Here is a 25,337-nt window from a genome sequence, read left to right as displayed (position 1 = left end):
TTTAATATCCTTTCTAGTTGCTCTGCTATAGAATTGTAGACAGTACTCCAAAAGTGGTCTCACCAACAGCTGTACGGCCCCAACTCCTATACTCAAGTGGTATCAACGAAGGCAGCAAGCATGCTAAATACCTTCTTAAACACCCTGTCTACTTGTGATGCAACTTTCAAAGAATTACGTACCAAACCCCTTGGTCTCTGTTTGAGAACACTACCAAATGAGCTTCCTAAGAAGCACTTTGCCCAGTAGACCGAGGTAATGACTTAGTGACATTCTTATAGCCGGTACAGACAGACATTGTGGCAAACCCCTTATAACCTTCTCACAAACAACCGAATGATAAATGGATCCCAAGTAGGTGACCATGCCTTAAACAGTACTGGTGATATTATAGCTTTAAGACTGGGAGGAAAAGGAATTTAAAAAAAGCACAGTAATCATTTTTATTTTTAGGACAGAGTTCGTTTTCTGATGATTTTCAGGTCTATACTGATACTCTGGTACTAAGCCCTACGTGAGTAAGTTCACAAGTTCATCCTTTGTCTAGCTTAGTTGATTCCAGTTGGGAAAGTGGTGGATACTATAATTCGTGTCAGAATAACAAAGTTTAAAGCATATCCAAGGGTTTCTGCTCTTGAGCATTTTCCAATGCCTTCTGGTAAGACTGTGTTCAGCAGCTCATTAGCACTTGCCAATTAAACCCATAAAAAGAAATCCACCTACACAAGTATCAGCCATTTGCGTAACAACAGACTTCACTCACTTTGGAGCAAGGAGGAAAAAATGTACAAAAATGGCAAGATAATTTCTGTAATTCCAAGTAGGTTCATGAAGAATCTGACATTAATTGCATGCATCTTTAATTATGTCAAGCAGCCAGCAACTTGTAGGAATTTTATGCAAGTCAAACTTTTATTTCATATACAGTATACACAAATTTTAGGATTGAACAAGAGGCCAGCAATTTTAAGAGGTAAACAGTACAACAGCAGTCATAATAAATAATTTGGCTGAAAACAGTACTTGTCCAGAACCAGTCTCTTTTCACAGCTGCTGTGCTTTGTCTATTCTGCAGTCCAGTGATAAGTGGAATGTAGTTTAGTTCTTAAACCCTTCTCAACACTGGTTTGACATAACTGAACAATCACCTAAGCAAAAGAAAAAAAATCACTTTCTTCCCTGATGTTTGATTGGCAGTCTTTTATTTTAAATTATGCAACATCTTTGTAATCATTGAGCCTCACTCGTCACTCGCATCTGTATCATCATCAAGGTACTCATCCTCTACTGCTATGATGCCATTTTGAGTTGTCCACTCTTCTTCATCATACTCAATGCTATCATTGTCTTCATTCAGATCACTGTCAGCATCAACAACAGCAGCCGCCACCACTAAATTTTCCACTACTGGTTGTTGTGGAATATTTCCATTGTTATTGACAAATACTGTGCTTTCATTTGGACTTTCCTCAATGTATACTCCCTGATGGCACATAGGACAGGTATCCTGAATGTATAACCACTTGCGCAGACAAAGGGCATGGAAATAATGATTACAAGGAGTGATGCGTGCTGAAGTAGTGAACTCCTGGTAACAAATTGCACACACATCACCAATATCATGCAACCTGTTGCCTCTTACTTCCGGCAGGGAGTTAATTTTCTTAACAGCAGTCCTCCGATTTATAAATGTCTTCCATCCATTTTTAGCTTGCAAATAAATGTTAAAGTAAGCATGTAAGCACATCATACAGGCACGAATTTTACTACCAGATTCAAACATCATTGTGTAAGCTCCATTTCCAAACATTATCACTCCAAAAATGAACTCAATAACATTGCCTGTTGAACGAACATAGTAAATGTAATCATCTAGTTTTTCCCATAAAACATTGTAGTACCCATCAATTATAAACAGAGTGTACACAGTAAGGGAAACAATTACTTTTAAGCACAATTCAACACAGAATGCTGTCACAGCAAACAGCCAAGTGTTCAGTGTGTGGACCTGCCACAAGGTGCAGCTGAGTATAATTGGAAGAATGAAAAGGCTAATGGAAACCATGAGAACAGGCAAGTGTCTTCTGAAGGAAGAAACGTGGGAGGCACTAAGTGACATTAGCACAGGATCTGTCATTCCATGTATAAAATGCAGGATTGCAGTCAAAAGAAGGCACATGTTGCGACTGAGGCGAACTAGTCTTTCTTCAGGTTCCAGTCCACTCAAACCTGTCTGCAGAGCTAAAATGAAAAATAAAACAGGGGCCACAAATCCTAAGCGTTTATCTTCCTCCTCGGTAGACCCAATGAAGGCTAAGATCCCAAGTCCCAAGTAGTGTGCTAATGATGAGATAACTGCACTCATGCCCAAGACAGTCAATGTTGAGTCGCATCCACTTATTATGAGATTGCAGAGCACCTCCCAGCTGTCACTCCAGGAAATAAAGTAGCTTTTGTTCTCTGAATCACTTTGCGTCACTTTAACAACATAAACTAAAATAATGGCCTGTGCCACTAGCCGAGTCAACCAAAAAACCCTCAATACATCTGGAAAACGAATCCTCTTCCACGTGTCCTCCACTATAACTTGTAATCCATATATACGATACATGTGCCGTAACAGTAAATAAACATATCTTATTGTATAATAAAACCATTTTAAATTCAGAGTTACGTAAAATACAGTCTGTGCTGTTATATACATGCCTGAAAAGGCAACTAACAGATTTTGAATATCTTCTGGTAACTCCAAGGCCAGGCTTAGTATAGGCAGTAAGAAATTGACCACAGTCAATGCAGAGAATACTGATGGAATGCTCAGTAATGTTGCATACCCAATGCCAATTGTGAGCTGAACTGCAATAAGGGCCAACCACAATGTTGGGCCATTGCGTGGTAACAGCTGCATCCCAAACACTGCAGAATAGTATGCATTGTAGAAATCAATGTGGAGCGTGGTGTAGTAGTTCACTAGCACAGACGTTGCAGCAAGTAGAACAACACAGCCAAATGCGTACAGTCTGAAGAGTGCTCTTTGGGATAATACAAGGATAACACATGACAGTAATAGACCTGAAAAAGATTGGAAAAAATATTTAATTTCAAAATATTACAGACATTTCTGAAATTCTTAAATTATATAGACAAACGTTAACAACACAAACGCTGGCCATTCAGCCCAATAGTTCTTTTCTAGCATTCATACTTCACACTAACTTTTTACAATTCTCCGAGCTTCAACTCTTCCACCTTAATCATTTATTTAGCTTTCCCTTTTGTGCATCTAAAGGAGCAAGTTCGATTTTGTCATTATCTGGGTAAAGAAACTTATTCTGAATTGCTCACTGGATTTTAGTGACAAACTGATTTTAGTCTCTCGTTCTGCTATCACTGGAAAAGGGAAATGTTTCAAAAATGATCAAAAGGTAATTTAGAGAATTGTAGGTAAAGTGTGAGAAAAACACAGCATTTCTTTCAAAACAACCAGCACAGACAAGAGTTCAATGATCTCCATCAAGGTTTGACTTTATTTCCTCTTTCCAAATGAGAATGTAACAGATCTACCGCTTCCGATTAAAACTGCGGTAAACAGTCATGCAGAAGTATAGCCAAACAGAAAGCAAAAAGAAATCAGTAACAAGACAGACAAAAACTGAAAAAGGCAAATACCCATTTGTTATCAAAAGGTAGCAAAAAAAACACAAATATTAGGAAAATTTAAAAAAAACTGACAAAAGAAAATACAAAATTAAGCCAAGAAATACAAATCAGGATAGGAATGTGACTGCTAAGGGATGGACATGGCAAAATATTACAAATATTGATTATTTTGCTTCAATAATTACCATTAAGACTAACTTTGGGGACCTGATAGTCGAATGAGATCAGTACAGACAAGACATCTGATATTATTTAAATCAATTCCCTCCTTTTTTTTTTAAGGTCACACAGGAGTGTAAAACCCTTGGTCTGGATAGACCACCCTTGCGCATATTAAAAATAGTCAGTGAAAAGGCAGCAGGGACATCTCAAAGAATTCATTAGAAAAGTTAATAGTGAGAGGACTGATGACAGCTAATGCAATTCCAGTATTACAGGAATTAGTGGTATAGTGGCACTGTTACTGGATTAGTAATTCAAAAACCAAACTAAAGTTCTACAGCTACAGGTTCAAATTGCACGATGGCAGAATATGAACTTTGAAGTCTGGAATGAAAAAAGGTCAGCCTAATGACCAGCAACCACACTGTCAATTCTTTTAAAAACTCATCTGGTTCACTAATGTCCTTTACAGAAGGAAATTTGTTGACTTACACCAGACCACAGTGAGATGCTTACTCTTAACAGTCCTTTGAAACAGCCTAGCAAGGCATTCAGTTCCAGTGCAATTAGGGGTTGGAGGGATGCTGGCCTAGTCAGTGAGGCGCACACCCAACATGTGAACTAAAACAAAATTCATGGAACCTAAAATAAAAGCAAAATACTAAGAAACTGGAAGTTTGAAATAAAAACAAAGTGCTGGAGATATCCAGTAGTTCCAGTATCTGTGGTGAGAGAAATCAAGTCTAATGTGAATTTTCAGAACTGTGGTCTGATATCAGACTCAAAATGTTAACTGTTTCTCTCCCCTCTCCCAACCCCATCCACACCCCCCTCCCCCCAAGAGGTGCTGCTCGACCTGCTAGGATTTCTCCATTATTTTCATTTCAGGGAACTATGGACTTAAGTTAACATTAAAATAAAAAGGAGTAGCTACCACAGATTCTAGAAGTGAAGATCATGCTTTACTAATGGTACACTTGTTAAAAACAAATTCAGAGTAAGTTCAAGCAATGTGATAGATTATACAGGATTAGGGTATAGAGCAGGCCTAAAGTTCACCCAAAGCACAGGTGAGGATAACAAAGCTAGTCTAAAGGTGACCACATAATCACTGTTAAATGTCATTAAAAAATCTGGTTTACGACATCCTTTAAAGAAAGAAAATCTTCCATCCTTACTTGGTCCCGTTTACATGCAACTTCAGACCCACAGCAATGTGGTTGATTCCTAACTGCTCAGACAGCAATAAACGATGGCCTAGCCAGAGATGCTCAAAGCCCATGAATGAATAAAGAAACAAACAAAAAAAATGGTATCCACTTAACTCTTAAATGGCACCAGTGCTGCAGATGTGGTCTCACTAGTATCTTGTGAAGTTTCAGTCTGACTTCCTTACCCTTATGCTCCTTCTTGAAACAAGGGCCAATATTCCATTAGTAATCCTGATTACTAGTACCTGCTGTGTTTCATGCCTCCAAGTTGGTTTATTTTGCAGCTTTCTGCAGTTTTGTCTCCATTTAAATAGTGTTCCTTTGTTCTCCCTTCCAAAATGAATGCCACATTTTCTCACAATATACTCTTCTTATAAAGGTGTTGCCTTTCCACGTATTTCTGGCATCATTGTCAAATTTGGTTACTGTACATTTGCTTCCTTCCACCAAATCATTAACATATTATAAACAGTTGTGATCCCAGCACTAGTCCTCGTGGAACACCACTGGTTACAGGGTTATCAACCTGAAAAAGAACCCTTTAATCCCACATGCTGATTCCTGCTCATTAACCAGTTCTCAGTTTACACCAAATTACATTGTCCACCATAGGCTCTTATCTCTTGGTAACCTTTTGGGGTATGCTGTCAAATGCCTTCAACTCATTCTGGTTTAGACCTCAAATAAAAAATACAGTTCGCAACATTTAGTTGGATAGCTGGTTTGCAATGCAGAGTGTGGCCAACAGCAAGGGTTCAATTCCTCTACCAGCTGACTCTCCTTGCCTGAGTGTAGGGACCCTCCAGTTAAACCATCACAAATTGTTTCCCTCTATGGACAGCAACCCCTTGGTCCAGTAGGACAATGGTGACTCTATTATTTGTTTATACGCTTTATTACAGTTTGGCTGTTTGGGGATTCTTTCTACTATTATCAGCATAGTCCTTCCCCCATTATTTACCTCCAAAATGGATTGCTCAACATCCAAGCCTATATCACCCCTCCCAACTGTCCACATTTCAACCATCCTCCTGTCTTTCCAAAAGGTCAAATATCTCAGAACATTAAATTTCCAGTTCTGATCTCAGTGTAACCTTGGCTTCATGATGACTACGATCATATTAATTTACCTCAATTTGCACCAATTCATCTCATTCTGATTGCTTCTCGCATTTAACATAAAGCCTTCCTGTTTTTCATTTTTAATCATCCTCTAATGACCTCGCCAGGTACGCCTGCATCTGTGAAAAATTAAAACTTTCATGTTTTCTCATCTAAACCTAAATCAGAACCATCTCTGTTAAATGTTTTTCTAGACCTCTTTAATGCATTATTACTATTACTTTAAATTATTGCCTGACAAAAAAAAGACAATTTTGACAGAGTTTCTTATTTTGCTGACATCAGCACAATTTGCAAGCATACAACCTTAAAAGGGGAAGCCAACACTGGTACTGCAGGAGGACAGTGCTGACAGGCTGGCGAGTGCTTATGGGTAAGTATGTGGCCATCAAGGATGCACCAGTTAATGAAGATCAATCGCTGCTGTTAAATGTTAAGCCAGACAGGCTACAGATTTGTAAAAGCGCTGTATAAAACAAATAAGCCAGCAATTGACTGTCACCCATTATGTGGAGTTAGGACTGAGAGTCAGGCTCCCATGTTTGCATGCACTGGAACATGTATACTAATACACAAAATCTGGGTCTGTGCACAAATAAAGAATACACATACACAGCCTATTTCAACTCAACAATACAACTGAAATAAACCACTGGTTATCAAGGCAAACACTTAGACCAGAGGCAAGCTGCCTGCTTTAAAATTTCAGCAAAACCGAGCGGCTAATCATTCTGGTACATTCTCCATGGTAATGCTTGCAAAGTCTGTTTGCCAAATAATCAACATTATCCCCACCTCCCCCCCGCCTCCAAACACATTACAAATTTTGGTTTCCTTCTTAATTTGTGAACTGTTCTGACAAGCACAAATAAAAAGCTTCAACCAAAGCAATACTCAAGTTGTTATCAAGGAAATACATGGTACCTGAATTTCCCAAAGGCAAACAACCTGTACTACATAACAGAATCATGGCTAAGGTCATAACATGTGGAGTCAGAAGACAAGTAGCACAACAGACGGGAATTTTGTTATATTTGCCAAAAATCAGTGTTACCAAGAAATTTGATTGCTATATTCTAGTCCATAATCTCTAGCAACATGGAATGCATGTCTCAGAAAGTTAGTAATTCAGATTTAAAGTATTAATTTTGAACAGAGCAGAGCAATTAATCATTAATTTGATGACCCAAACACTCCTTACAACAGGCACTTCTGGCCAAAAAACACATTGTTCCCAAATGCAGGTACAATCAATTTGGAAGCTAAGAAATGTTTCAGACGAAGAGAACTTTAAGTCAGCGAATAAGTTCACAGAACTTCAGTGTTTAAGTGGTTGAGGTCAATTCACCTGTAATTATGTAATCTTGTGTTATTTGTTTGATCCCTCATAGATTGAACTAAACATGTGGTAACCCCAGGCCTTATTCTCAAGCAAAATAGACCTTAAACAAGAAAACCATCATTTGTAGTTAAGAAACTAACATGTGACTTTCCTGGGTCACCTCTGTTCGCAAAAAGAGGTCAATAGAACCAGCAAATAATTTAAATTAAGCCTGTTTGCAGACACAATTCAATGGCTGTAAAAACCACCTTGCAATCAAGCCTAGATCCATGCAATCTTTCTATTGACATGGATGACTGAAATGATACTTCATTGACAGCATGAAAGCATTTTCTATTGCAAACTAAATGCAAGAATTCATCAAATAAGAATGCTGGTTTCCACCAGTATAAATGCTCAGATGAAAAATAATGCTGATCAGCATGTTATCTCAGATTACACTACTATGAATAGTTGAAGAAAGAGTGGTTAAACTGCTAAACCCTGTTTTAATGGGTTGCAACTTTGCCTAAAACTTAGAGGGTACAATTACACCATTTGAAAGGTATCTAGATGGGTATATTGATAGTAAAATTTTAGACAGCTATGTGCCAAATTTTGGGAAATGGGATTATGTCAGATTAGGATGCCTGGTCATCATAGACAAGTTGGGCCAAAGGGTCTGTTCCCATGCTAATATGACTCTATGACTAAGTAGGAAATGCATGCAAAAAAGTACTTCTTGGAAGAATGACTGCACTTTGACTAAATCTTTTCTCGTAAGTAATGACCTGCGGAGCACAATTCACTCTTGTAAAACCAGAGTCAATTGGTAATTGCCTTAGATAACCATAACCAAATCTGAAGCTGTAAATCTGAGCACATGAATTGTCTTATTACAACTATCAACAGATGAGGTTTGTACTCAAAGTACAGTTCAAGACTTTTGGATTATGAACCAATAAACAAATCATTATAGCATCTCCCACCTTCAATCCCAACTCTCTCCTATCCACTACAAAAGCTGCTGCAATTCAACAATGTAGCTCATCTTCAAGATCTCTTGGGATGGACAATAAATGCTGGCCTAGCCAGTCAAAACTACGTCCTGTGAAAGACTTACTTAGAACAAGTTTTATCTGCAATTATTTCAATTGTTTCCATGATAGTTTATCATTTTAGAACATAGAACAGTACAGCACAGTACGGACCCTTCCGCTCACGATGTTGTGCCAAACTTTTAGCCTAAACCTAAGGTCTATCTAACCTCCAACCCTACCTTATACTATCATCTATATGTCTATCTAATAGCCGCCTAAACATTTTTTGTTGTGCTATATCATTAAAACGAGAATTCAAATCGAAAGTAAGCAGCTTTACCTGGTCCCTTTGCCTCTTCTGATTTGTTACATTTCTGCTTGACATCCAATACCAAGTGAGCAGAAATGACCCCCAAATTCCAGGAAACTGATATTAATCCTTTCACCCATTTTCAAATCTCTCAATGGGCTGACCCTTATCATATCTATGTCCTCCCACAGCTCTATAATCTATTAAGATCGTGGTGTTCCTCTAATTCTGGCTATTTATGCATAGTTTTTAACCTAAGCATTGGTGGCCATGGTTTCTGCTGCATTAAATAAATCCCTGCAATTCCTTCAAACGCCTTTGCTTCTTCCTCATCTAATTTGCTTCTTCAAACCTATTCCTTGTGACCATGGTTTTGGTTAACCGTCCTGATGGCTCATGTACATCAGCATGCAATTTTGCTTAACACTACCAGAGACCTATTTTGGAACAAATTACCCTATAAGTGTGCTATGTGACAGTTTAAAAAACTTCAAATTACCAACTGACCGTAGACTTCTACCATAAGTAACCTCAAAAGAGCAAATACTAAATGTTTTACCCCTTCTGACTCTAAGTCTTAAAGGGTAGCCTGGAAAATGCTAAAGAATGAAAAAGGACAACGCACAGTTACATCAACGCAACTCTCAGATGTTTTACACGTTTGAAATACACTTGACAATAACTCTTCCTATCGAGTCTCGGGTGACACCTGATTTTAGATGCAAACATTCATTTGAGGAAAAAACAAGGTGTAGAAAGAGGGCAAAGAACAAGAAAACAATTTAAAATGAAAATGCTGCTCTATTAAGTCATGCATTAATTTATCATGTAATACCATCATTGAAGAAAAAAATCTTTAAAATAGGCTGCTGGCTAAGAGTATTATTAATTATTCTGATAGAAAAAAAATCTAACATAACTAAGCATCAAAGCTAAGCCAGCAATGATCCTTCTTCATACTTAATGCTGTGAGGGTTTCTCATGTTTGGATGGGAACGTACATATCTACAGAGGCAGAAAATGCACGTCTGTAGCAGTGATGCAAACTTTATTCCAAAAGTCAGCAAGCAGTACAGTCTTCAAAACCTTCAACAATAGGAGGTTGTGCCAGTGCATTCTTTAGAACAACTAGGGAGTGTATTAGCAGTGAAAAGCAATTTTATATACTAGTTTTATGTCACCATCTTCCAACTATTTTCTGATTAAATATCTGAACTGGTTTTGCAGAACTTAAATTTTCCTCTGTAGCTCAAGGTAATGAAGATGATACTACATATCCCTATTGTAGTGACGTGAAAAGGGGCACAGGTGAGGAGAACTGTTAATAAAGCATACAGTGTTCTCAGCTTTATTAAGTGGGAGTAGAACAGCAGGGAGGTTATGCTTAACTTACACAACAACTACACACTTGTTAGACTTCAACTGGAGTACTGTTTACAGTTGTGATGCCACATTATAGGAAAGATAAATGCACTGGTATGAGTGTAAATGGTTTCTATAAAATGGTTCCATAAATTAGATATTTGAGGATGACAGAAAAATATGGGACTGCTCTCCTTGAAGAGAAGACAACAGAGAGGAGATTTGATAGAGATTTTCAAAACAAAAATAAGCAGACTGCGAACAGTGGATCAGGAGCTGTTCCCAGCCATAAAAGGAAAATAAAAATTACAGCATTATTTAAAGTGATGTGCAGAAGAACCCAGGATGATGACAGAAAGAAGATTACAGTCAGTAGGTAGGATATGGAGTGCACTGCCAGGATATGTGGTGGAGGTAGGTTAAACTAAGGCATTCAAAGCAGCATTTGGTGGTATCTTAAATTAAAATGGTATAGAGAGATACGGGGGGGGGGGGGGGGGGGGGGAGAGAGAGAGAGAGGAGACAATGCAGGAGATTTACGCTAGGTATTAGAATCAGCATTGGTATGGTGGGCAAATACCTGTGCTTCAACAGTGTGATTCTGTCAACTTGAAATGAAAATAACTCAAAAATAGGTGCTTAGGAAATTCCAAAATTCTAATGAGTACTAATGACGTCACAGATTTGTGAATGTTTATACTTAATTTGTGCACAACATCAAGTAATAAAAATCTACAGGGCACAAAAATACATGGCAACATGCATGATAAAAGGTGGAGCAAACTACAGAGGGGATTTCAAAATAAACATGAGGATTAAACATTGATAAAGACCAAATGGAACAAAGTACAGCAGTGGTGACTGGCCTGATAAAAAAGGGAGACTATGGCCTTGAATTTTGATGGAACTATAATTTATACTTGGGGAAGTAAGAAGGATCAGGAAGCTTTGCTTGGTAGCGCTCTCAAGTTGCAGAAGTGGTTGTGACCAAGGTAACTTTCACTAATGTGATAATCCTGACAGTCGTCAGTAACAAGGAAACATTCATACCATGAAAAATGGGACAGTGAAAGTTGTCATTTGTTAGAATTTTCTCTCCCAAGATGTTCATAGTTCTAGCTACAAACAAAAAAAAAGAGACACCAACCCAGATTTTACATTGGGCCATATTCCTTCAGCAATGACATCATTGATATCTGACCAAAGCTTTTGCAAAATTTACAGCAGAGACTTGTTTGAATCACATGGTGACCTTTACAGGGAATCTGTAAAGACCAAAAAAAAAAGTGAAGATTTCGGATTCAAAATAGCACATAAGGATGTAATTCAGGCCAGTAACTCGTGCTTGACAGCGCTATGGAGGACAACTGAGTCACTCCCCATCTCCAAGGGAACCCATTCCATTGCCTTGTAGATTTATCCCCCACATGCCCAGTAAATATCCTTTGAAAACCATTTATCATCCATCTTCAATTCCACTGCCATTACCAGAGATGACAGGTCATTCCATTCACTTTGGAAATAAAAACACTCTTTGCACTCTCCTACGAATCTCTTGCCTACCAAAACTTTAAATTTGTGTCCTCTTGGCCTTGTATCATCTATTCTCTTTGGTTAATGTCCAAGCTGACAATCTATGAATTCCATGTATTATAAAACAGAACACTTCATTTCAGACTTCCAGCAATAGAAAACACGAAGGAAACTCTGTCCAAAACAACTTCTTCAGAATGAAGTCATATCAGACTTGAAATTATAACCCATTCCTACGTGATCTACTCTGTATCCTTAGACGGTGACCCCTGATTCTGAATTCCCAGGCAGAGGGTAAACACAAGGAGAAGGCTCCCAATCTACTCCTATTTTTAGAATTACATAGGTTCTAATAAGCGCTCCCAAAACACAATTTCCAGCAAATATAGTCCTAAATGACTTGGTTTACTTTCATTAGTCACTCCTGCCATCCAGGAATCAGTCTTGTAAATCTTTGTCGCACTCCCTCCAAAGCCAGAACATACTCCCTTAAACAACAAGACCAAAACACACAATACTTCAGGTATGATCTCACCAAGTCTCTAAAATTCCAGCACCTGTACTCTAATCCTCTCACTATGAAGGTCATTTGCTGTCTTCACTGCCTGTTGCACCTGCATGCTTACTTTCAGTGACTGGTGCTCAAGGACAATCAGGTCTAGTTGCACCTCTCCCTTTCCCAAAATATAGTCAGATAATAATCTATGTTCCTGCTTTTGTTACCAAAGTGGAAAACCTTACATTTATCCATGTTATACTTCATCTGCCATGCAACTTGCCTAAATCATACTGAACCATCTCTGCATCTTCACAGTTCGTCCTCTCACTAGGCTTTGGACAGTCTGGAACCTTGGAGATATGTAGTTCACTCATCTTAATGATTAAACAAATATTGTAAATAGGTGGAATCCAATAACTAATCCCCCCAGTATCCCACTAGATACTGGCTGCCACTCAAAAAAAGGCCTGCCTTTTTATATTGTTTCTTGTCCATTAACCATAATCATAACAGCATAGAAAGAGCTCCTTTTGCCCACCATGTCTGTGCTGACAAACAAACAATAATTCCATCTACCTGCACTTAGTCCATAGCCTACTTTGCAATCATATTTTAGGTACTCATCCAGACACTTAGTAACAGCACTTGCAATTCGCCACCTTCTTGTTCCATTATCTACCACCCTTCAGCTGAACAAAATGTTTTCTCACATCCCCTCTAAACCACTTGCTCATCTTAAACTTACACCCTCTGGTCGTGGGCAAGTCCACCACGGAGAACAGATTCTCATGTTTTAAGTCTATGCACACAGTCAGAGTCCCTGTTGTGGAGAATGAGGCCATTTTGTCTATCAATCTGCACCAACCCTCCAAAGTGAATCCCACCCAGATCCAGCAAACCCACTTTACCCTCTCTCCCCATATTTACCACACTAATCCACCAAGCCTACACATCCCTCCACACTATGGGGCAGTTTAGTGTGGTCAATTCACCGAACTTGCATGCCTTTGGTCTGTGGGAGGGAACTGGAGAACCCAGCAGAAACTAGGTGAGAATGTGCAAACTCCAACTATAGCCCTCAATTTTGCACACCTCAATTAGATAACCCTCACAACTCAGTCTCCTCTACTCCAAGGAAAATAAACCCAGCCTATCGAGACTCTCTTCGTAAGTGACTTCAAATCCGAGGCAAAACTCTGGTGAATCTGCTCCGAATCCTCTCCAGTACAATCACATCCTGCGGGTCACGTAGCAACCATAACTGCACACAGTATTCCATCTGAGGCCAAACCAATACTTGATCAAGCTGTAAAAATATTTCCTATTTTCTGCACCGCAGCTAATGACGGCAAACATCCTGAATGGTTTCTTCGCCATTATCTACTTGTGCTGATACCTTCTGGGATCTGTGGACTTGTACACGAAGGTCCCTTTGGTCATCAGTAGTCTCCAGGGGCACACCATTGTGTACATCCTTACAATATTAGGCTTCACAAAATGCATCACCTCATTAAATTCCAACTGTCATTGTTCTGTCCAAGTTACCAGCTGATCAATATCAGACTCTAGCTGGAGACCATCCTCCTCACCATCAACCCCATTTTTTGTGTCTTCTGCAAACTTGCTAATCATACCTTCTACGATTCACTTTCAAGTAGTTAATGTATATAAACAGCAAACATTACAGCACCAATCCTTGTGGTACACTGCTGGTCACAGGTTTCCAATCACCCAATAAGAAAAACCCTCTACAATCACTCATTGTCTCCTTACTAAAAGCCAATTTTGGAACCAGTGTGCCATCTTGCCTCAGATCCCATGGGTTCTTATCTTTTGGGTCAGCCTTCCATGTGGGACCTTGTCAAAGGCTGTACTGAAACCTATGTAAACTATATCAAAGTTCTACCTCAATGTATGTAGTCACCTTTTTGAAAAGCTTGATTTAGATTAGTCAGTCAGGACTGCTCACTTAACAATTCTATGCTGATCAACCCTGATCAATCCATTTCTCTCCAAGTATCAGTTCATCCTCTCCTTGAGGCTGGCTTCTCAATTTCCCTATTACTAATGTCACACTTACTGATATGAAATTACATAGTTTATCCCTGGATGTGAGTTTGCTCGCTGAGCTGGAAGGTTAGTTTTCAGACGTTTCGTCACCATTCTTGGTAACATCAGTGAGCCTCCGACGAAGCGCTGGTGTTATGTCCTGCTTTCTATTTATCTGTTTAGGTTTTCTTGGGTTGGTGATGTCATTTCCCGTTCTTTTTCCTCAGGGGATGGTAGATTGGCTCCAAATCGATGTGTTTGTTGATGGAGTTCCAGTTGGAATGCCATGCTTCTAGGAATTCTCGTGCGTGTCTCTGTTTGGCTTGTCCTAGGATGGATGTGTTGTCCCAATCAAAGTGGTGTCCTTCCTCATCTGTATGTAATGTTACTAGTGATAGTGGGTCATGTCGTTTTGTGGCTAGTTGATGTTCATGTATCCTGGTGGCTAGCTTTCTGCCTGTTTGTCCAATGTAGTGTTTGTCACAGTTCTTGCAAGGTATTTGTAGATGACGTTTGTTTTTTGTTTGTTGTCTGTATAGGGTCTTTTAAGTTCATTAGCTGCAGTTTTAGTGTGTTGGTGGGTTTGTGGGCTACCCTGATGCCAAGAGGTCCGAGTAGTCTGGCAGTCATTTCGGAAATGTCTTTGATGTAGGGGAGTGTGGTTATGGTTTCTGAGCCAGTTTTGTCTGTTGTTTGGGTTTATTGCTGAGGAATCGGTGGACTGTGTTCATAGGGTGCCCATTCTTTTTGAATACGCCGTATAGGTGATTTTCTTCTGCTCTGCATAGTTCCTCTGTGCTGCAGTGTGTGGTGGCTCGTTGGAATAATGTTCTAATGCAGCTTCGTTTGTGGGTGTTGGGATGGTTGCTCCTGTAGTTCAGTATTTGGTCCGTATGGGTTGTTTTCCTGTAGGCGCTGGTTTGAAGTTCCCCATTGGCTGTTCGCTCTACTGTGACATCTAGGAATGGCAGTTTGTTGTTGTTTTCCTCCTCTTTTGTGAATGTTATGCCAGTAAGGGTATTATTGATGGTCTTGAAGGTTTCCTCTAATTTGTTTTGTTTAGTGATGACAAAGGTATCATCCACATAGCGGACCCAAAGTCTGAAAACTAACCTTCCAGCTCAGCGAGCAAACTCACATCCAGAACCTCAACCTGAGCTACAAATCTTCTCAAAACTCGCTAGATGGTTTATCCTTGTTGGCATTCTTAAGCAAAGGATCCACATTAGCTATCCTTCAGTCAACTGGCACTTCACTGGCCAAAGGCAAAGGATGAACTATTATCAGGGATTGCCTCCCATTGAAGCCTGGGGATTTACGCCTAAAACAGCTAGTATCGCCACCTGTTACTCTTAAAAGGTGTTCCAGAACTTCAACATCCCAACTGATATCCCCTGCAATGTCTTTGGCTTCTATAAATACAGTTGAGATGTATTTAAGACCTCAGCCATGTCCAAGGCTCCATGCACATCTTGCCCCTTTTGTCTCTAATAGGCCCCACTCTTTCCCTGGTAATCCTCTTAAACTTAATATATACTTATAAAAGCACCTTGGGGTTTTCCTTACTCCCATCAGCCAAAGATATTCCATGGCCTCTTTGCCCTCCTAATTTCCTTTTATATGCAACTCTAACATACACTATACTTTTGAAGGGCCTCCCCTGTTTTTAAATGCACTGTACCTGGCGTGTGCTTTCTTTTGTTTTCTTCTCTCTCGATATCCTTTGACATTCAAGTTCCCTGGACATGCTGCCCTTGCCCTTTAATCCTCTAGGAACACACTGGCCCTGAATTTTCACTTTAATTCTTTAAAAGACCCCACTTTCAAAACGTGGAGTTACCTGGATTTAGCTGCTACCAGTCTACAGGGGGTTCTCCTATAACATCTTCTGGCAACGTGAATTGGCTATAAACACGAGTGACAAATAGATGAATGGAATTTGTAAAACGTGAACTGGATGTTGGCTATAACATGATTCCAATGTTGACATCACAGAGGCTTGGTCCTGAGCAAACAGCAAAAGAGTCCCCATGCTCCGAGAGGTATTATACAATTCTGCCATGTTACCCACAAAATGAAAGGTCAAAATGGCAAGAATGATAACTGGAAGTATCCTGATGAAACTGCAGGTGGTGCATGTAAAAGGAACTATAATGCTGCAAGAGAAGCTACATGACATAAAGCATTTTGGGCATAGAAATAACGTGATATTGCTCGTGCAACATGAACAAAGCAGTCTACCTTACGCACCATTTGAAACAACGGAGAAAAGATTAATGCAAGCTGTAGTGCTGGATCAAGTCTGAGTGCTAGCAAATCTGAGAGGTTGCAGCCAAAAGAACTTGGAGGTGGAGCAGCGTTTAAGGGTGTGGATAGAAGATCAAGCAAAGTGATCTGGGGCCACCCTTCTCACCAAAGAGAAAGCCTTACCCATTTTGAAGATCTAATAAAACAAGACAAAAATCCTGCAAAAGTGTCTGCCTTTAGAGCTAGTAATGGCTGGTGTGCTGGCTCTAAGAACAGCTTTGCTATTCATAACTTAAAATTATGTGGTGAAGCTGCCAGTGCAGACGAGGAGCACACGGCAGCATTTCCTCCCACACAGTAAAAATTAAATGACAAAGGCGGCTACAACTTAGATCAAATTTTCAATTTGGATGAGACAGGTTTATACAGGGAGTGACTGCCATCGAGAACGTATATTTCTATGAATGAAGCACATGTTCCAGGCTTTAAGGTGGCAAAGGTCTGTATGACTGTGCTGCTCGGTGCCAATATGAGTAGACACTTAAAGTTTAAGCCTGTGATGGCGTACCACTCTGCCAACCCACAAATCTAGAAAGGTTACCTTAAGTCAACTCTAGGCATTGACTTTAGGTCAAGCAAGAGGGGTTGGGTGAATTTTTCTGTCCTTGATGTTTTCGCAGGTGTTTTTACAAAGATTTTCAGAAAAAAAAAGTGGATTTCAAGATTCTCATCATCTTGAACAATGCACTAAACCATCCTCAGACTATTAGTGAGCTTTCTGAAAACATCGAAGTGCTATTTCTGTGCCCCAAATACAATCCCTCTCTTTCAAACCACAGACCAGAGTGCAACAGCAGCTTTTAAAAGGTATTATTTAAGATGCACATTTAAGAGGCTTATTGTAGCCACTGAGCGGGATAGGGAGAATGTTCTTCAACTCTGCAAGACCTTCAACATCACTAGCATCATTGTGGAGGCCTGGCTTGATGTCAGTAAGGACTGCTTGCATACAGTTTGGTGGAAGTTTCTCTCAGTGTTTTTTTCCAAGATTTAAAAAGCTTTGATCCATCAGAGGGGCTCCCAAGAATGAAAGAACATTGCATTGATCGAGCAAAGCAAGCTGGATTTGAAGAGTAGTGAAGAGTGGGGATGTTGAAGAGGTGTTCGAGTCCCACTGTGAAGATTTCTCTACAGCTGATCTACAGCAACTTGTCTCTGAGGTGGAAGTTGGAGAATAAGCTAAGTCCAGGATGCAGCACTACAAGAGCTTTCAACTTTTCTGTTTTGTCTTCCATACGCCGGGAAATTTAAACAGTTGCAACAAGTAGACTTCAATGATTACAATGCAGAACACCGCAGGGTAGCAATTCATAAAGACAGATTTTTGGCACCCTATGAACTGCAAAAACTGGGATTTTTTTTAAGCCAACCCCCAAGAAACAAAGAACAATGAACCACAGCCATCCACTTCTGGATGAACTATTTTTCACCCTATCCCTGCAAACAAAACTGCACCTGAAGGTGATGATAACAACCCACAGCCCACGAATTAACATCAGAGCTACCTCAGAACCTCCTCCCTCATCAAGTCATCTTGACATTTCTTCCCACCCCCCACCAAGACAAGGTGATAATAATTAAATAATGGTAAATTTATGTGAATTAAACATATGTCCAAACTGTACTATCCTTTGTGTTATGCTTGGGCTTTTTGAGCCACTGAGTGATTCTTTTGTTGGTCTTGCCCTAACCCCACTTTTTCCATAAGGCCTGTTATTTCTATAATGATTTTCTATACTGCATCATTTCACAGGAATATCTCTATCGCATTATAGTAGAACACGGTGTTTCTTTGCCAGATCCTGTCTAATGATATGTGGCATGTCCACAGGCACTCTTAACAATTTTAATAGATGGACCACAGAAAGCATTCAATCTGAATGCATCATAGTATGACACGGCAACTGCTACTCCCAAGACCCCAAGAAATAACAGACAGTCATGAACAGTCTAGTCGAACACATAAACCAACCTTTCTTCCATCGACTCCATCTATAGTTCCCGCTGCTTGGGGAATACAATCAACATAATTGAAGATCCCTCGCATCCCCATTATACTGTCTTCTACTGGGCAGAAGATATAAAAGTTTGAATACACATACAAATAGATTCAAGAACAGCTTCTTCCTTGCTACTGGACTTTAGAACTGATCTCAAATATTAATGAATTTTTCTCGACACTTTCATTACAGCTTTAACATAACTCTGCACTCTGTTCTGCTACCCTGATGCACTTTCTATTGTACAACCTGTCTGTATAGCATGCAAAACAACACTTTTCACTGTATCTTGGTATATGTGACAACAATCAATATAGAAAATCAGCCCTTCCCCAATTTAGGCACTTGACTTCTGCACCAGCCATACCCTTTTTAAAATCTTTATGGGAACTTAGTTATGGCCACTATCCCTAAAATGTTCGCTAATTGAAATTTCAAGCAATTGACCAGCTTCTTTGCCTAGAATTAGGTCTAACACAGCCCCATCTCTGGTATGTTTTTTTAAGGTATGACACAAAAGCTCTCCTTTGTGCACTTTAAAAGTTCACACTAAGGCAATCCCAGATAATGTAGATAAAATTGAAGTCTCCTACTATAACCCTACTTCTCTCCGCTTTGTCTTATGCTTACGTGCCTGCTCCTTTAGCTTTCTGCAACTGTTGAGAGTCCTCTTGTACAATTCCAGCAAGGCATTCTTACCCTTTTTTATTTCTAAGCTCGAATGAAGCCATCTCATTAGAAGATCTTTCTTGGGTATCCCCCAGCCTTTCTGCAGTGAGTTTCCTTTATCAATAATGCAATGTCCCCACCTCTCTCGTTTCCCGTCAAGGTACCTGAAACTTCTACACTCTGGAACAGAGCTGCCAGCCTTCTCCATCCTTCAATCATGTCTCAGTGAGTATAGCAACATCATATTCCCAAGTGCTGATCATGCTCTAAGTACACCCACTCTACTAGTCAAGCTCCTGCATTAAAACAAAAACGATTTAACTTTCTAAACCTCTCATATGTCTCATCCTATATGTCTTTTCCATTTACTGGAATGCCCTAGCATTCCTTCCACATCTGATTGGACCTTGCTCCCAATTTTCCATTTATTCTGTGCTTCACCCCAATGTCAAATTAGTTTAAAATCTCCCCAACATCACAAGCAAACTTCCCACCAAGGTAATTATGCTCATTCCAGTTCAGGCGAAATTCATCCAACTTTTACAGGTCCCACCCACTCCGGGGAGCTCTTGTGGTACAATAATAGTGTCTCTACCTCCGAGTCAAGACACCTGGGTTCAAGTCCCACCTGATCTAAAGGCATGTAATAACATCTCTGAACACGTTGATAGGAAATATTAAAAACATTCCACCCACACCAGAAGCTGCCCCAATGACCCTAAACTCTAAAGCACTCCTTCCTATACTTTCCCTTTAGTCACACATTCATCTGATCACTCTTATTCCTATAAAGGGGGTTGTTATAAAGTAATAGTCACATTCCAACATAACATTGTGTTATAGAAAATTGCACTAGATAAATAGCTGGGCCTATAGGAAAAGTGGGGTTACAGGCAGACTGAGAAAAGGATAGCACTACAGCAGCTGTTCAGACAGGTTGGTCTGTCTTTAGGTTCAGAGAGGCTCCGAAAGCTTGTGTCTTCAAATAAACCTGTTGGACTATAACCTGGCTTCATGTGCTTTCTGACATTGTTGCTTTTGGGAGAGTGCTGTGTGAAAATTAGCTGCTGTATTTTCAAAAATGACTGCACTTCAAAAATACTTCAGAGGCCGTCAAGCTCATTGTAACATCCTGGGGTGGTGAAAGGTGTAAACTTTTGTAAGCAAGAAGATCTAGGTTCAAGTCCTGCCTCAGAACACAATGGCCAAGGAAGGAACGTTCACAATGTGACTAAAAAGACTGATTCGCAAATCAGCAAATTCTTCCAATGCTGCCAATAGCAGTCTAAGATTAGCAGCTGTGTGACTAAAAGAATATCAGAGATGCTGCCACCACTACCATAGATCCAGACTGTGACATACTGACACGAATGTTGCCAAAGAAACTCGGACTTCAGTGATTTTATCGTCAAATTTTGTGGGTATCAAGGAAAATGGACCAAAAGGTGATGAAATCAAGTTGAAACACAAGTCAACCATGATCTGACTGATTAGTTAAATAAGCTGCTGGAGCCTCCTGTTGTACCCAGATTCTGTACCTCTGTTTCCTTTCAAGGTAAATAAGGTATACTATTTTTCACGCTTCTCAACACCCTACCTTTCCTGATAAAAGTAAGAAGCCAGCAGGTCTGTTAAGTTTTAATGAAGGCTGAGGGAGAATTTCTGAGACACTCAGAATCACAGCATTTTATAAATACACTGTCGGTATCATTAGCAAAGGTCTCCTGACAGCAAGATGCCTATTCGATGGAATCACATTATAGCCAAATCAAGTTCACGTTTTAGAAAACGATGTCCCCTATTTGTCGAGTGTTATAACTAATTTGCATTGCCAAAACACATTATAGCAGAATCACCTGTATCCAGTAGGCCATGGCACTGAAAGCAACCCAGAGATTACAACCTTAGTAATTTTCCTCTTTAAAATCTACCTAACTCTGGTCATCTCTCTACCTTTTTCAAATGGTGGGGTTACATTTCCTACAAATTGAGAGGTAGCTGCTGTTCCAGAGGTCTACAGAATCTTGAAAGGTGACCATCATTGCATCCACAATTTCTACAGCCACTTCCTTAATTATTCCAGGATGGGCAGAGAAGTGAAAATTTAACTAGCAAGTGTCGGGGCGAAGTATCAATTCAGGAAGCAATTTTGACAACTGCTGTCTACACCTATGTTTTGTCAGTTCGAATAATCTACTCCACATTATTTTAATTGTGCAAGATTTAATAAGTTCCAAAAAGGTACTTCACTCCCACTGATCTAAGATCCAGGAAGTGGCCACACTTTGCAATCCTGCAGATATGCTTTACACATTGGAGTGCTGTCAAACTACAAACTAACAGTTTAGTAGGACATAATCTGTTAACAGCTTTGCTACCAAGGATGCCAGGACAGACAGATAACACTATTACAATACCACTACAGATATAAACAGCACTTTAAATGTATAAACAGTCGACTTTCTTGAGGTTTTACACATGGGTATGGTGCAGTATAACAAGCAACAGAGGGAAAGATGATTTTGAGAGAGGAATTCACATCAACTGTTGTACAGACACTCAATGAAATTGTTTTTCCTTTCCCAATGGTTTGGAAAGACAGTTGTAGCTGTTAAAAAGGGTGGGAAGATTATGGAAACAAAATTAGTTGAGAGGAAATAAGTGACAGGGATTCCTACAATAGACAATTCCTAGAATCTGGAAGACAGTTTGGTTTCCAATTCCAAACAATGTGGGCACCTGTGGCCAAGCTAGGACAATTTTGCATGTCCCCAACCACCTTTAAGGTGGTGATCGTGGTGAGCTGCCTTCTTAAACAACAATACCAATGGAGACTGAGTTCCAAGACTGTTACCCAGCAACAGTGAAGGAACAGCAATTTGGTTCTAAAACAGGATGGTGTGGAGCTTGGTGGGGAATTTACAGGTGGTGGTTATTCCGTACATCTACTGCTTTTGTCCTCCTAATTGGTAAGATTACAGATTTAGAAGATGCAGTCAGGGGAGGCTTGATGAATTATTGCAATATATATTTCAAATGGCAGACGGCATACCATTGTGCCTCAGTGGAGTGAGTGAATGTGTAACATGGTGAATAGTGTGCAAATCAGGCAGGCTGCTTTGTTCTAGATAGTTGAGCGTAAAGTATTTTTACAACTGCATCTATCCACATATGCCTCAACTGAGTGAGGTAGACAATGGAAGGTTTTGGGGAGTCAGATGAGGAACTCGGCTCAGAATTCAGAGCTTCTGACTGGCTCTCGTAGTCACAGTATTACATGACTGGCCGTGTTTGAGACTGTCCCTGCCTGGCAACTAAGAAGCAGTGTTACCAGTGAAATCCTGGCCATTGATCCAGGTCATGCTGTGTTTGAACAGCAGCTACCTTGGTGTCTGAGTGATTGTGAAGTGTGCTGAATATTGTGCAAACAAACATTTCCACTTCTGACAGAGGGAAAATCATTAAGCAACTGAAGGTGGTCAGACCTGGAACACTACCCTGAGAAATTAGGGCCAATTATGGTAGCATTCCTACTGCTGGACTGAGATACCCAGGTTCAAGTCCTCCCTGCTCCAGAGGCATAACAACATCTGAACAGGTTGATTACAGAAGTAATTTAAATAAAAAGGAAATGTAAGGGAATAATGTAGTACAGTGGCAGCATCCCTAGCTACGTACTGAGAGCCCAGGTTCAAATCCCACCTGCTCCAGAGATGTGCAATAATATTCCTAAACAGACTGATTAGAAAAATGGGTTTAATTAAAAACAAAATTACCGTGAGAAACAGACAGATGGTGGTATAGTTTAGTTGGTTTGCACTGCCTAATAAACAGGAGATCATGAGTTAAATTTCAGATAGACTGGGTTCAAGACTCATCTGCCCAGATGTATCATGACATGTCTGAACAGGTTAGTGAACTAACTATAAATAAGGAACAAGAAATCAGCAGGATTGGAGACAATGGTGAAAGAGTTGAAGAAACTTTGACTAGAAAACATATATCCAGAGGAAACTGTGGCTCGTGTGGTGCAATAATAATGTCCCCACCCCTGAGCCAGAAGGGCCAAGTTCAAATTCTAACTGCTCCATGGGTGTGGCCTTACAGTTCTGACAGAAATATAAAATATCAAAAGTGAGCCAGAACAACTATCCCAAGGAATTCCTGAAGTGTTATCCCGGGATTTTCAACAACCATCTTCCTGCATGCTTCCACTGCAAACATGTTCTTTCCCCCTTAATGCCGATTTCAGTTTTGCTAGGGATCCTTTATGTCAGTAATGTCTTGTTGTCAACAGTCACTAGCCTCTGAAAAACAGCACTTTTGTCCACTTTAGGACAGAGGCTGAAATAAGGTTAGAGTCAACTGGCCCTGGCAGCACCCAGCATGAGAGAGCAATTACTGCCAAGCAGCTTAATAGCACTGCCGAAGACTCATATCATTTTAATGATGATCAAGAATAAACCCTAAAACAGTTACAATAGACCAGATGATTTGATTTTTCCTGCATTTTGTAGAAGGACACACTTGGACATTTTTCCAAGTTTTTCACCCAGTGGACAGCTGATTATTTCACATTAAAATTATATCTACTGAATGTATAAAAATAAATCACCCTATGAAATTGTTTTGGATTTTTAGCATAAAAAAGTACAGGTAATCTATTCAGTGTCTAGCAGCTTTCATAAAAACCATGATAATAAAAATGATATTAAAGCACTGGTGTTATTATTTATGCCTCTAATGATTGGTATATGACAAAATTGAAACCAGATATCTTCCTTTAGGTCCAGCATCCTGTAATCTATGGAAAATAACAGGTATTACTGCAAAACATAGGTGACTAACAGCTGCCAGAATAGAGGCCACTTTTATCACCTGCAGTGCACTATGACTACAAAAGTACCAACTCTGCCTCTCTGAAGCAGAGTTCCTCTGAAGTACGCTGCCATTAATCAAACAAAGGCTACTTTGGTAGATTAGGCACATCCATAGGATGGAGGAATGTCACACAAGGACCTGGAGCATCTAAGACTCAGCTGCAAAATACTTGCAAGTGCGACAAAGGTTCAAAACAGTGCACTTGAGAGTTACTAATTGGCAAAAGATTTTTAAAAAGTGGCACCTCCCACAGCTACAATGACTGATAGCTACAGCAGCTTGACAAAGGGTACCAACATCAAAAACAACGGACATCATTTGGTAGCATCACAGGCTGCACTTGTGCTAAAACCGGCTTCTCAATGATTGGCGTTCACAGCCGAAATATATTTAAATGGATCTTTTGCTGCCATATCCTTTATCTCTTGGAGATGGAAGGAACGCCAGCATATGGAAGGATTTGTTCAGCACAACCTGTTTATGACAGCAATATTAAATAAATTTCACTGGTCCAAAAGTCTACTGAATTTCAATGCCACATTCAAAGTGACAACTGTGTCAAAAATTCAAAGATCCAGGATTAGTGCCAATAGTCTGCACCAAGCCATGGCATTCTTACACAATAATGCTACAACGACCCAGCTGCCTGATAAAATAAAAATGCATACTAACAAGTTATTACTGACATACAAATATGAGCTTCTTTATTTCAAGACATGCCCTTTTTTGATTCCAAAACTGAGGAGCAATTCAATAGTCTCTTTCATAATTAAGGGAGCCAAAATGCTAGCTATTAACATATAGATTTCAAAGAGTGACAGTCTGACAGCATTCCAACCAGAAGATTAACACTCATTCATGACGTATGCTAGACTTAAAGGACTTTCCGATAAGTGTGATTACTGTAACAACTGTGTAAGTTATCAATAGCTCAGCAATCAATTTAAAATATCCTGAATCACATGAATCAGGAGCTCTCTCCTAAGTCAAAACAGTAAAATAACATCCAATTCCACATATTGTTTCATTATCGATATTTCCCTCTAATACGAGCGCAAAAGATTGGGAAAGCTACTTAAAGACAAGAGTCAGATTGTGGAATTCTGGTCTAGATGCATGTTCCTTGCGGAATAATTGCACTAACAGATGAAGTGATAAGCAGAATTCTAATGAGCTATGAATGCTCACCAAGATAAATAAAAATAGGTAAT

The 25,337-nt window shown here is 39.7% G+C and overlaps 1 protein-coding gene across 1 annotated transcript in view; it reads right to left on the bottom strand.

Annotated features, from left to right (window-relative positions):
• Positions 1-893: 893 nt before the first annotated feature.
• rnf139 (ring finger protein 139) overlaps positions 894-25,337 on the bottom strand; it is a 38,770-nt gene continuing 14,326 nt past the window's right edge. Inside the window, exon 2 of the mRNA XM_048529239.2 lies at positions 894-3,072. Coding sequence (XP_048385196.1) covers positions 1,241-3,072 — 1,832 coding nt within the window. The 3' untranslated portion in view covers positions 894-1,240. The remainder of the gene's footprint in view (positions 3,073-25,337) is intronic.

Source organism: Stegostoma tigrinum, chromosome 5, assembly GCF_030684315.1.
Source record: "Stegostoma tigrinum isolate sSteTig4 chromosome 5, sSteTig4.hap1, whole genome shotgun sequence".
Classification (NCBI taxonomy): domain Eukaryota; kingdom Metazoa; phylum Chordata; class Chondrichthyes; order Orectolobiformes; family Stegostomatidae; genus Stegostoma; species Stegostoma tigrinum.
This window is presented reverse-complemented; position numbering and strand designations above follow the sequence as displayed.